The following is a 12,087-nucleotide window of genomic DNA, read 5'->3' as shown; positions in this document are numbered from 1 at the left end:
GAGGCAGGAAGTTTTCACAAGATTGTAAATGCAATGCAAATATTTGTTCATTTGCATTTATTTATTATTAACATTTATTAATTTATTTGCATTAAATATAGAATGACATTTCTTAAGTGCATTATCTTATTTTAACCATGGATAGAAAAAGTGTATTACAGAAGCATTCTATCTCGACAAAACAATCCTTAAACACTGCAAAAAATGCTGTTCTTACTTAGATTTTTTGTCTTGTTTCTAGTCAAAATATCTTAAAGTTCTTAAATCAAGACGCATTTTCTTGACAAGTAAAAATTATTTTCTTGTTTTCAGGAAAAATAAGTCAAAATTAAGTAAGTCTTTCCTTAAAACAAGCAAAATAATCTGCCAATGGGGTAAGCAAAATAATCTTATTTCAAACCAAGAATAAGCTATATAATCTTGTTTTCAGTTTGGACTAAGATTATTTTGCTTACCCCATTGGCAGATTATTTTGCTTGTTTTAAGGAAAAAAGTACTCAATTTTGATTTATTTTTCCTGAAAACAAGAAAATAATTTGTACTTGTCAAGAAAATGCTTCTTGATTTAAGAACTTTAAGATATTTTGACTAAAAACAAGACAAAAATTCTAAGTAAGAACAGCATTTTTTGCAGTGAAACGGTCTTAAAAACAGACAGCCCCACTGGTGTCCTGACTTCAAAATTATTTAAAAGCCAACTGTAAAAATAAAATAACAATAACCCTGTCTGAATATAGTATCACATTTATTAAAGGTGCCCTAGAAGTAAATATTGAATTTATATTGGCATAGTTCCACGTAACAAGAGTTCAGTACATGGAAATGACATACAGTGAGTCTCAAACACCATTGTTTCCTCCTTCTTATATAAATCTAATTTGTTTAAAAGACATCCGAAGAACAGGCGAATCTCAACATAACACAGACTGTTACGTAACAGTCGGGATCATTAATATGTACGCCCCCAATATTTGCATATGCCAGCTCATGTTCAAGGCATCAGACAAGGGCAGAGCGTGGATGTGCACAGCTGAATCATCAGACTACGTAAGCAAGCAAGATCAATAGCGAAAAATGGCAGATGGAGCAATAATAACTGACATAATCCATGATATCATGATATTTTTAGTGATATTTGTAAATTGTCTTTCTAAATGTTTCGTTAGCATGTTGCTAATGTACTGTTAAATGTGGTTAAAGTTACCATAGTTTATTACTGTATTCGTGGAGACAAGAGAGCCATCACTATTTTCATTATTAAACACCTGCAGTCTGTATAATTCATAAACACAACTTCATTCTTTATAAATCTCTCCAACAGTGTAGCATTAGCCATTAGCCACGGATCACAGCCTCAAACTCATTCAGAATCAAATGTAAACATCCAAATAAATACTATACTTACATGATCCGATGTATGCAAGCAGCATGCATGACGAACATCTTGTAAAGATTCATTTTGAGGGGTATATTAGCTGTGTAAACTGTGTTTGTGCTGTTCAAGGTAAGTGCGAGCTCCGGGGGATGGGGAGCATGAGAATTAAAAGGGCCGCAACCTATATATCATGCATAGTTAATGATGCCCCAAAATAGGCAGTTAAAAAAATGAATTAAAAAAAATCTATGGGGTATTTTGAGCTGAAACTTCACAGACACATTCAGGGGACACCTTAGACTTATTTTACATCTTTTAAAAAGAAGTTCTAGGGCACCTTTAATGATACAAGATGAAGAATAGCATTGTTTGATAGTGGAAAGACATTTTAAACACCCAAAAAATATGTTCTGCACTTTGACAACAAATAACTAATAAATAATCACAGACTCCCATGAAATATAGTGATAGGCTTTGCCTTCTCTATCAAGCTTATCAAACTGTATCTTTCTGCAGCACTTAATTAAAAGCACACCTCCATTTTAATAATGGAGAAAACTTTTTTTAATGAATAACGAATAATGTCTAGCGTTTACTTCACAGCGGCTGCTTGCATGTCTTTGTTTGCTTGGTCACAGACCTGAAAGTCGATTACCCAACTTGATAGAGCAGTTTAAAGGTGCCCAAGAATGCTTTTCACAAGATGTAATATAAATCTAAGGTGTCTCCTGAATGTGTCTGTGAAGTTTCAGCTCAAAATACCCCATAGATGTTTTTTAATAAATTTTTTAAACTGCCTATTTTGGGGCATCATTAACTATACACTGATTTTGGCAGCGCCGCCCCTTTAAATGGCGTGCTCCCTGCCACACGAGCTCTCGACTATATTACAGTGCATTTACAAAGTTCACACAGCTAATATAACCCTCAAATGGATCTTTACAAGATGTTCGTCATGCATGCTGTATGCATGCTTCGAATTATGTAAGTATTGTATTTATTTTGATGTTTAAGTTTGATTCTGTATGAGTTTCAGGCTATGCTCTGTGGCTAATGGCTAATGCTACACTGTTGGAGAGATTTATAAAGAATGAAGTTGTGTTTATGAATTATACATACTGCACATGTTTAAAAATGAAAATAGCGATGGCTCTTGTCTCAGTGAATACAGTAAGAAACGATGGTAACTTTAACCACATTTAACAGTACATTACCAATATGCTAACAAAACATTTAGAAAGACAATTTACAAATATCACTAAAAATATCATGCTATCATGGATCATGTCAGTTATTATTGCTCCATCTGCCATTTTTCGCTGTTGTTCTTGCTTGCTTACCTTGTCTATGCACAGATCCTGACATGAATACTGCCTTTTCTTTGTCTAATGCCTTGAACATGGGCTGGCATATGCAAATATTGGGGTCATACATATTAATGATCCTGACTGTTACGTAACAGTCGGTATTATGTTGAGATCCGTTTGTTTTCCGGAAGTCTTTTAAACAAATGAGATTTATATAAGAAGGAGGAAGCAATGGGGTTTGAAACTCAATGTATGTATTTTCCATGTACTGAACTCTTGTTATTTAACTATGCCAATTTAAATTCAATTTTTGATTCTAGGGCACCTTTAAGATTTTCTAATGACAGATAAGATGAGATTTTGTAAGAAAGGATAAGATTCCTAAATCAATTTAAAATTTGCTTCTGTAATACCAATTTGTGAAAAATCCTGAACTAACTTATCAGACGTTAAGACTTATAGGATTAGTCTCACTTTTTTTTTTTTTTAAATTCCTGATAATTTACTCACCCTCATATCATCCAAGATGCTCATGTCTTTCTTTCTTCAGTCGAAAAGAAATTAAGGTTTTTGATGAAAACATTCCAGAATTATTCTCCTTATAGTGGACTTCAATGGACTCCAAACAGTTGAAGGTCATAATTACAGTTTCAGTGCAGCTTAAAAGGGCTTTAAACGATACCAGACGAGGAATAAGGGTCTTATCTAATGAAACAATCTGTCATTTTCGAAAAAAATACAACTGTATATGCTTTTTATAAACAGATGATCGCATTGCAAGCACTTCTGCTTTCCGTATTCTTCAAAAAGTTTACGCTGTATGTCCTACACCTTCTACTTACGGAACGAACGCGGTGCCAGTTTTTTCCATAAGTAGAATAGGGACGACGTAGGACATACAGCGTACGTTTTTTGAAGATTACAGAAAGCGGAAGCGCTTGCAAGGCGATCATTTGTTTATAAAAAGCATATACAGTTGTATTTTTTAGAAAATGACTGATCGTTTCGCTAGATAAGACCCTTATTCCTCGTCTGGTATCGCTTAAAGCCCTTTAAAGCTGCACTGAAACTGTAATTTTGACCTTCAACCGTCTGGAGGCCATTGAAGTCCACTATAAGGAGAATAATCCTGGAATGTTTTCATCAAAAACCTTCAAGAGGGTGAGTAAATTATCAGGAAATTTTTAATTCAGAAGTGAACTAATCCTCTAAGATAGAACGTTTCTATAATATGCCCCCTGGAGTCTGAACTACATGTCTGGTCATTTGCATGTAGTAGATCTGCAGCAGCTACCATGTCTACCTTTCTTGTTCTGCATAACTGGGCAATTGTTGCCATAATTATTAAATATTGTTACTAGTCCATGTATTTTAGAAAACCCAGGGATAAATTAACTCACCATGACTGCATCTTCTTTGTTCCATGTGACAGTGATGCCCGCTTTGGAACTGACACTGGTGTAGATTGTGTTCTCTTCCACAAGGATCCCTCCTATATACACGGGCAGCGTTTTACTAAATAAAAGAAATAATTCAAATCATTTTTGCACCTATTTTGTGTTTGCTTTGGGAGGAAAAAAGCAGCAGAAAAAGCAGTTCCCCAGAATCTTACTTTTCTCCATTGACCACGACCTGGTTCTCGGTCAACTCGATGACGATGACATCAATGGTAATCGACACCCTGCTGATCTTTGGGACATTGTCGAGTCCTGTTCTCTTCACATTAACTGAGAACTGGTGCCTGAGGCTTTGGCAGTCAGACACCAGGTAATACTCGCACGTGCCTGGGAACTGATAAACGTCCCCATCGAATGTCTTGACGTGGAAGTTTCCCCACATGCTACAGATGTTGTTGACATGGTTACTGGGATAGACTGGTAAAAATAAAAAGAAAGAGAGAGAGAAAAATTGCAAAGACTTACTCATGGATTCACCTACAGTGATGTTATGTATCCAGCATGGTTTTGCTTAATCTTTTGCTTAATCCTTTATCATAATGTCCACTTCAAGTGTGATTTTGTTCAAAACAAAGACAGAGTTTGTGAAATTTTAAAGTTTGAAATGAGAAGACTTTTTTAGGCTTTTGATGTTAATGATATTTACATAACTGTCTGTGGTGCAACTAATCCCCACCACTTTTAAAAAAAAAAATGTTGTCTATTAATTTAACGTGTAGGTTCATTTAGAAATACATAAAGGACCAATTGTACTTAATCTGTGAATAATTTTGTTTCTTTGTGAATCAACGTGATTAGTACATCTCATATCATCTATAAACACAATGCCATATTCACCTGCTGTAGTTGTTGGCCATGCTGCTGTTGTTGTAAAGTCCATACGATATGCTGTTACGCCATAATCTACCATGAAGTCTTTAAGCAAAGAAAAACAGATACAGTCATATTGTGTAGCTAATATTATGAGCATTTCTTGCAACAGATCAATTTTATTTTTTCTAACCTGCTTGTATGGACTGCAGCCCCACCAGCAGGACGACCCATCTCAGCATCCACATCTGGGACATCCTCACAGACCCCATGGAGTCAAGAAGCATCTTCAAGAGCTAATGTGAGCTGTCTTTCAGAACTTGTCCTTTTATAGTAAATTGTAGTTTACTTTGGAAGAATGTAATTGATGATATAAGGTGGAACCCGGCACATGCACTAAACTCCATCTCAGATAAACAAGGATGTAAATGTTGATATTGGGGATGCAGCTATTTTCTAGAGAAGTTACACAGTATAATGTACAGTAAACTTTACTCATAGCTAATGTCGATATTATTTTAAATATGAACTATTGCTGGTTCTGGGTTAGCACGATACGTCTATTTATTATACGTCTAGGCATTATTTATTATAAAAAAAATATTAATTAAGGCGTGCCTATTTTTGTTCCACCAGTGAAAATAGAACACAACAAAGCAGGACAAATCATTGTGCGTTTTCAACACTGTAAGCTCAGACAAGTGTGATATAAACAGTGAAAAGTTCTAATGCTGTTAGACTGTTGAAATGCCAAATGATCAAAACTAGTAGATAAATTATTTCAGCAAGCATCTGTGTACATATGAAATGGTGCACTGTAAAAAATAAATACAACTTAAAGAAGGTCTTCTGACAAATGTTAAAGGAATAGTTAACCCAAAAATGAAAATTTGATGTTTATCTGCTAGATAAGATGTAGGTGACTTTGTTTCTTCAGTAGAACACAAATTATGATTTTTAGTAATATAATGCATGGCATTGGTAACAAAATCTATGAGAGTAAAAAAAAATATGCACAGACAAATCCAAATTAAACCCTGTGGCTCGTTACGACACATTGATGTCCTAAGACATGAAGCGATTGGTTTGTGCGAAAAACCAAACAGTATTTACAGTCCCCTCCAAAAGTATTGGAACAGTGAGGACTATTCCTTTATTTTTTCTGTAGACTGAAAACATTTGGGTTTGACATCAAACAATTTATATGAGACAAAAGATCAACATTTCAGCTTTTATTTCCAGGTATTTACATCTGGATCTGATACACAACTTAGAAGATATAACCTTTTGTTTGAACCCACCCATTTCTCATGTGACCAAAAGTATTGGAACAGATTAACTTAAAATAGATTAAAGTGAATAAGACTTAATATTTAGTTGAAAATCCTTTGCTTGCGATAACTGCATCAAGCCTATGACCCATTGACATCACCAAACTTTTGCATTCTTCTTTTGTAATGCTTTTCCAGGCTTCCACTGCAGCCTCTTTCAGTTGTTGTTTGTTTTGGGGGTTACTCCCTTCAGTCTATTTGTTAGCAGGTAAAATGCATGCTCTATAGGGTTTAAGTCTGGAGATTAACTTTGCCAGTCTAAAACCTTCCACTTTTTGCCCCTGATGAACTCCTTTGTTGCTTTGGCACTGTGTTTTGGGTCATTATCTTGCTGCATGATGAAGGATCTCCCAATCAGTTTGGTTGCATTTTTCTGTAAATTGGCAGACAAAATGTTTCTGTACACTTCAGAGTTCATTTTGCTGCTGTGTTACATCATCAATGAAGATCAATGAGCCCGTCCCAGAAGAAGCCATGCAAGCCCAAGCCATGACATTACCTCCACCGTGTTTCACAGATGAGCTTGTATGTTTGGGGTCATGAGCAGATCCTTTTTTTCTCCAAACTTTAGCCTTTCCATCACTTTGGTAGAGGTTAATCTTTGTCTCATCAGTCCATAAAACTTTGCCCCAGAATGTTTGAGGCTTGTCTCTGTAGTTTTTGGCAAATTCCAGCCTGGCCTTCTTATTCTTCTTGCTAATGAGAGGTTTGCATCTTCTGGTGTAGCCTCTGTACTTTTGTTCATGAAGTCTTCTGCGGACAGTAGACTGTGATACCTTCACTCCTGCCCTCTTGAGGTTGTTGCTGATGTCACTAACAGTTGTTTTAGGGTCTTTCTTTACAGCTCTCGCAATGTTTCTGTCATCAACAGCTGATGTTTTTCTTGGTCTACCCATTCGAGGTCTGTTACTTAGTACACCAGTGGTTTCTTTCTTCTTCAGGACATTCCAAATGGTTGTACTTGCTATGGTCACTTGCTATTTGTGCAATGGCTCTGATTGATTTTCCATCTTCTCTCAGCTTCACAATTGCTTGTTTTTCACCCATAGACAGCTCTCTGGTTTTCATGTTGGTTACACGTCTAACTATAAATGCAGTCTGCACAGGCAAAACCCAAATCTGAAACTGAGTGCAGACATTTAGTGCTATTTATTGTTTGAATAATCAATGTAATAGGACACACCAGGGCAACAAAACACACCTGTCAGTCACATGTTCCAATACTTTTGGTCACATGAGAAATGGGTGGGTTCAAACAAAAGGTTATAACTTCTAAGTTGTGTATCAGATCCAGATATAAATACCTGGAAATAAAAGCTGAAATGTTGATCTTTTGTCTCATATAAATTGTTTGATGTCAAACCCAAATGTTTTCAGTCTACAGAAAAAATAAAGGAATAGTCCTCACTGTTCCAATACTTTTGGAGAGGACTGTATATCATTTTTTACCTCTAAAACACCACTATGTCCAACTGCCTTGAGCGCGGGCACGGCATTTTGTTACCATTGCCATGCATTATACGACTGACAGACTGCAATAGTTGGAGTTAAAAATCATCACTTGTATTCTACTAAAGAAACAAAGTCATCTACATCTTGAATGCCCTGGGGGTAAGCAGATAAACATCAAATTTTCATTTTTGGGTGAAATATTCCTTTAAGAAAAATCTCATTGCACCTGTTGGATTTAATATAATTCCCAGTCAGAGTATGCTTGCCTCTACTTTGCCCATTTCATGTTATGGGCTTTGAAAATCAAACATAATGGTGAAAGAATGTTTGTAGTTCCTTGCATTGTTAAATGCTAAACAATCTTTTATTTACTTGACATGATTTTTTTAATTCAGTAGACTGCCTGTCATTCAGCAAAAGTAGTCAGTTGTTAGTTAATTTAACTTAAACTAACTTAACTTAAACTTTTTTTTTACAGTATACAACAACAACCTTGCATGACCCAAAAACAGTTTGTAAACCTTTCCATTGGTGCACAAATAAATATAAATAATAAATCACTTTCTGCCTTTAGAAATATAATTTCATTTGTCACTTTAACAAAGGATTAAATCCATTCACCATATACACCTTCCATGATTGATAGATCACTTGACAAGCTTCCAGCGAAAGTCAATATTCAAGATGTTTCAACAGAATGCAACTTAAGATCTAAGACTGGAACAACCAGCTGGTCCACTACTGCTTATTAATGTAAATGTTTTAGTTAATCATTAGGTAAATTCCATATCCTGACCTTTCCAAATTCCTGATATTTGTGTCATTGGTGAGTTCTGTTCTCTTCACATTAACTGAGAACTGGCGAATGAGGCTTTGGCAGTCAGCCACCAGGTTATCCCCATCAAATGTCTTGAAGTGAAAGTTTCCCCACATGCTGTAAATGCTGTTGACATGGTTTTTGGCCCAAACTGGTGAAAAAAATAAAAGAGACTTACTCCAGGATTCACCTACATGTTATGTTTCAAGCACAGTTTTTCTTAAACTTTGTTATCCTTTGAGATGTTTATGAAGTTTATATAATATCCACCTCAAGTGTGCTTTTGATTGAAACAAAGATTCATTGAATTTCATGAATTTTTAAAGTTTGAAAAGTCTTTTTTTATTCTGCTTATTACTTCTGTATAGCCTATTACAGTGTCACAAAATAAAACAAAATATGCCCAATGAGTTTAATGTGTAGGTCCACTCAGACAAACAAAGCAGCAGTTTTAATTAGAATCTATTAATAATTTTGTTACTTCAGTTTCTTTAAACATACACTGTTAGACCTTGCTGTAGAAAAACGGCCAAATTCTGACAGTAACAAACCATTTTTCATTAAAACAGTAATATACTGTAGAAAACACTGAATTCTGGGTAATATTTGTCATCTTCGAGAAAATAGCCTACAGGAATATATTGTTAGGTAACAATGCTCAAAGTCAACACTCAACACAAATATCAACATCTAAACTTCTGTTAATTCTCAGTAAGATCTTATGTAGAACTAAAGTTAAACTGGTTAGTAATAAGTGTAATAAATAATGTGTAATGCCTGGAAGATAATTACAATTATAATTCTTATAATTACAGTTATAATTCTGCTCGTAGTTGTAGTTTCTGCTTGTATTTATTCCTTTCTTGTTCCTCTTTTCAGTAGTTCATCATTAATACTCTATCATCACTTAAATATAAACTTAATTATCTCACTGCAACACAGCATCATTGTTACTTTTATTCTGTAGTGTGGACACTACAGGATGTTCCTGTGGGGTTGAAAGGGTTAAAGGTGTAACCAGAGCCGTTAAGCTCTGGGTGTAACATAAAAAGACACACCCACAAAATGTATTTTAACAGCAACAAACTGTTAGTTCAAAAACAGTTATGTACTGGCAACACTGTTGCCAGTAGTTTACTGTAAAATTGAGTTTTTGTGCTGAAGAGTAGAGCCTGTGCTTATGTTCAGGTCAGGAGAAGATCTAGAGATATTGGTGATATGCTGCACGTTGTTTTATTTAACAAATGGTGATTGTGTAGTTACTAGTTGCTGGTGTAGGGACAGGCTGTGTCCGAAATCGCATACTTCCCTACTAAATAGTATGCGAAAAACAGTATGCGAGGCGAGTAGTATGTCCGAATTCATAGTATTCAAAAAACAGTAGGCGAGAAGTACCCGGATGACCTACTACTTCCGCCCGAACTCTGTAGTAGGCATTCGATGGAAGCTGCGCTATCCCGTGATGCCACAGGAGAGGATTCTTCATATTCATATAAAAAAATGGCGGAAAGCGGCGATATGCAGCTCATTCAAGTCCTTAAGTACCTCAGGAAAAACTGTGTTTATTGTGGTTAAATTGCACTTGTTTAACATTATGTAAGTAAACGGCTGACTTATTGAAAGTTTAAACAATGTAATGAGAAGATTAAGAGTTGGCTGTAAAAAGATGTTTAATCATTATTACTGACAGCACATCAAGCTAACGAACAGGTCGAGATAAGTTACATCCGCTTGCTAACACTGTTTTATTTAACGGAGACGTTCGTTGTTAAGCAGTTTAATGAGATTAGAAAACTTAACGGACAGCAACATTCAGGCGGTAGTAGTTTATAGGGCTCACAGTTTGTAGTTTTTTTAGAATATGTATATTATTATCATTGTATTTATTTGTATATATTGTATTTAATGTTTAGGCTGTGTTGTGTATTTCTCTCGCCCCCTTCTGTCTATCTACACATTATTTATTTATTTATAATGTATTCAAATTTGTTCATTGATTCATGTCTTTTGTTTCTCGTGTATTTTTATATGCATTCATTTTTAACAATAAATTACTTAATTTCATTGCTTCAAATCAGCCTCTGTCGTGATATTCACAGATGTATTTTTATTCTGAGGTAAAATTTCCTAGCTAAATAGGTGATTATACTATTAACAAGCTGTTGAAGAAAGCGTGATCTGCGAGCAGCTGACCGACGCCTCCTTTAAGCTGTTGATTGAATTATTAAAAAAATAATGCATTAATATGCATTAAAAAAAAACATTTCTGATGAAAGCGAAGTAGAGCAGGCCCTTTAAATTTCCGCGCTGTTGTGACGACGCATGACAAGTGACAACATTAACATGGCGGATGTAGTACGTCCGAATTCCATTCATACTATCCATATTCATACTATGGCTGCGTTCCACTCCAGTTTTAGACATGCACTCGCGAACTTCCCTACACACTTCCCCTCGGGGGAATCCCTGCCGCCATTTTGAAGTGCGTTCCACTTCGTGAAGTGGACGAGGGAAGTTTACATGGACAGACCCTCGCTCCCTCGATTTTAACCGAGGGAGCGAGTCTACTTCACATGTACACTTCAGGCAGCTCCATAACCCACAATGCAACACGATTATGACGTCACCGCATATCGCGTTTAATTTACCCTACCACAAACAATTCTATGATATATTAATTATTTTTTTAAACATTTAAAACTCACATATATACATATAGAATGCTGTATTAAACAAATTTGTAAGGGGAAAAAATAAATAATAAATCAGCTCCATTGCGGATTCCAAGTGATCAAGGGCTTAGGATGTTCCAGTTTAGCCCATTGCAAAGGTTCCGCCAGAAGTGGGCACTCGTGCAACGTAAGCAATGACGTACATCCGAGTCAACGAGACCGAGGGAAGTTAGCGAGGGAAGGGCATTTAAAAACTGAACTGGAACGCAGCCTAGATAGAACGTACTGTTTTAACGGTCGAGAAGTACATTCAAATGTAGTATGCGATTTCGGACGCAGCCACAGTCTTTTTATTTAAAATGTTTTTAATAGTGGTGGGCCGTTATCGGCGTTAACGTGCTGCGTTATCGGGCGATAAAAAAAATATCGCCGTTAATCTATACTCAAAGTTGGGTTGGGAGCTGGGTCTATACTACACAAGTTATGATGACTTTCACCTTGATATTTTAGCGCGGATGTATACCTAGCCGAATTGACCCTTCGCAAAGACCCGCTGTTGCTTTGTCCGACAAGCCGTGGCGCTGTCACGCCACACACAGTGATAAATGCGTCACGGAGCAAAGAGGACTCTTGACAACATGTCGACAGACAAGACAGAGCAGGTTGTTTATGATATTTAACAAAGTCCCAGCTTTAAAACTGTGTAATTTTTTAAGAATTTCAAACAATAAAAACCGTTTTGTGGCTCTTTAATGTGTCGTGACCATGGTCGTGACAGATTGCTGTAGCGCCTCAGCCCAAGAGCCTCGTAAACCGATCATCTCTTACTACGAGTCCATTTTTAGCATCAAATAAACATGAATGAA

The 12,087-nt window shown here is 36.0% G+C and overlaps 1 protein-coding gene across 1 annotated transcript in view; it reads right to left on the bottom strand.

Moving 5' to 3' along the window:
• The window catches only part of LOC137015605 (mucin-2-like), a 47,176-nt gene extending 41,940 nt beyond the window's left edge, over nt 1–5,236 (bottom strand). Inside the window, exons 1-4 of the mRNA XM_067380653.1 lie at nt 5,143–5,236; nt 4,977–5,054; nt 4,295–4,556; nt 4,083–4,197 (exon numbers count right to left, since the gene is read on the bottom strand). Of these exons, the coding sequence (XP_067236754.1) occupies nt 4,083–4,197; nt 4,295–4,556; nt 4,977–5,054; nt 5,143–5,236 (549 nt within the window). The remainder of the gene's footprint in view (nt 1–4,082; nt 4,198–4,294; nt 4,557–4,976; nt 5,055–5,142) is intronic.
• Between the last annotated feature and the right edge of the window lie 6,851 nt (nt 5,237–12,087).

Source organism: Chanodichthys erythropterus, chromosome 24 (assembly GCF_024489055.1).
Source record: "Chanodichthys erythropterus isolate Z2021 chromosome 24, ASM2448905v1, whole genome shotgun sequence".
NCBI classification, from domain to species: domain Eukaryota; kingdom Metazoa; phylum Chordata; class Actinopteri; order Cypriniformes; family Xenocyprididae; genus Chanodichthys; species Chanodichthys erythropterus.
This window is presented reverse-complemented; position numbering and strand designations above follow the sequence as displayed.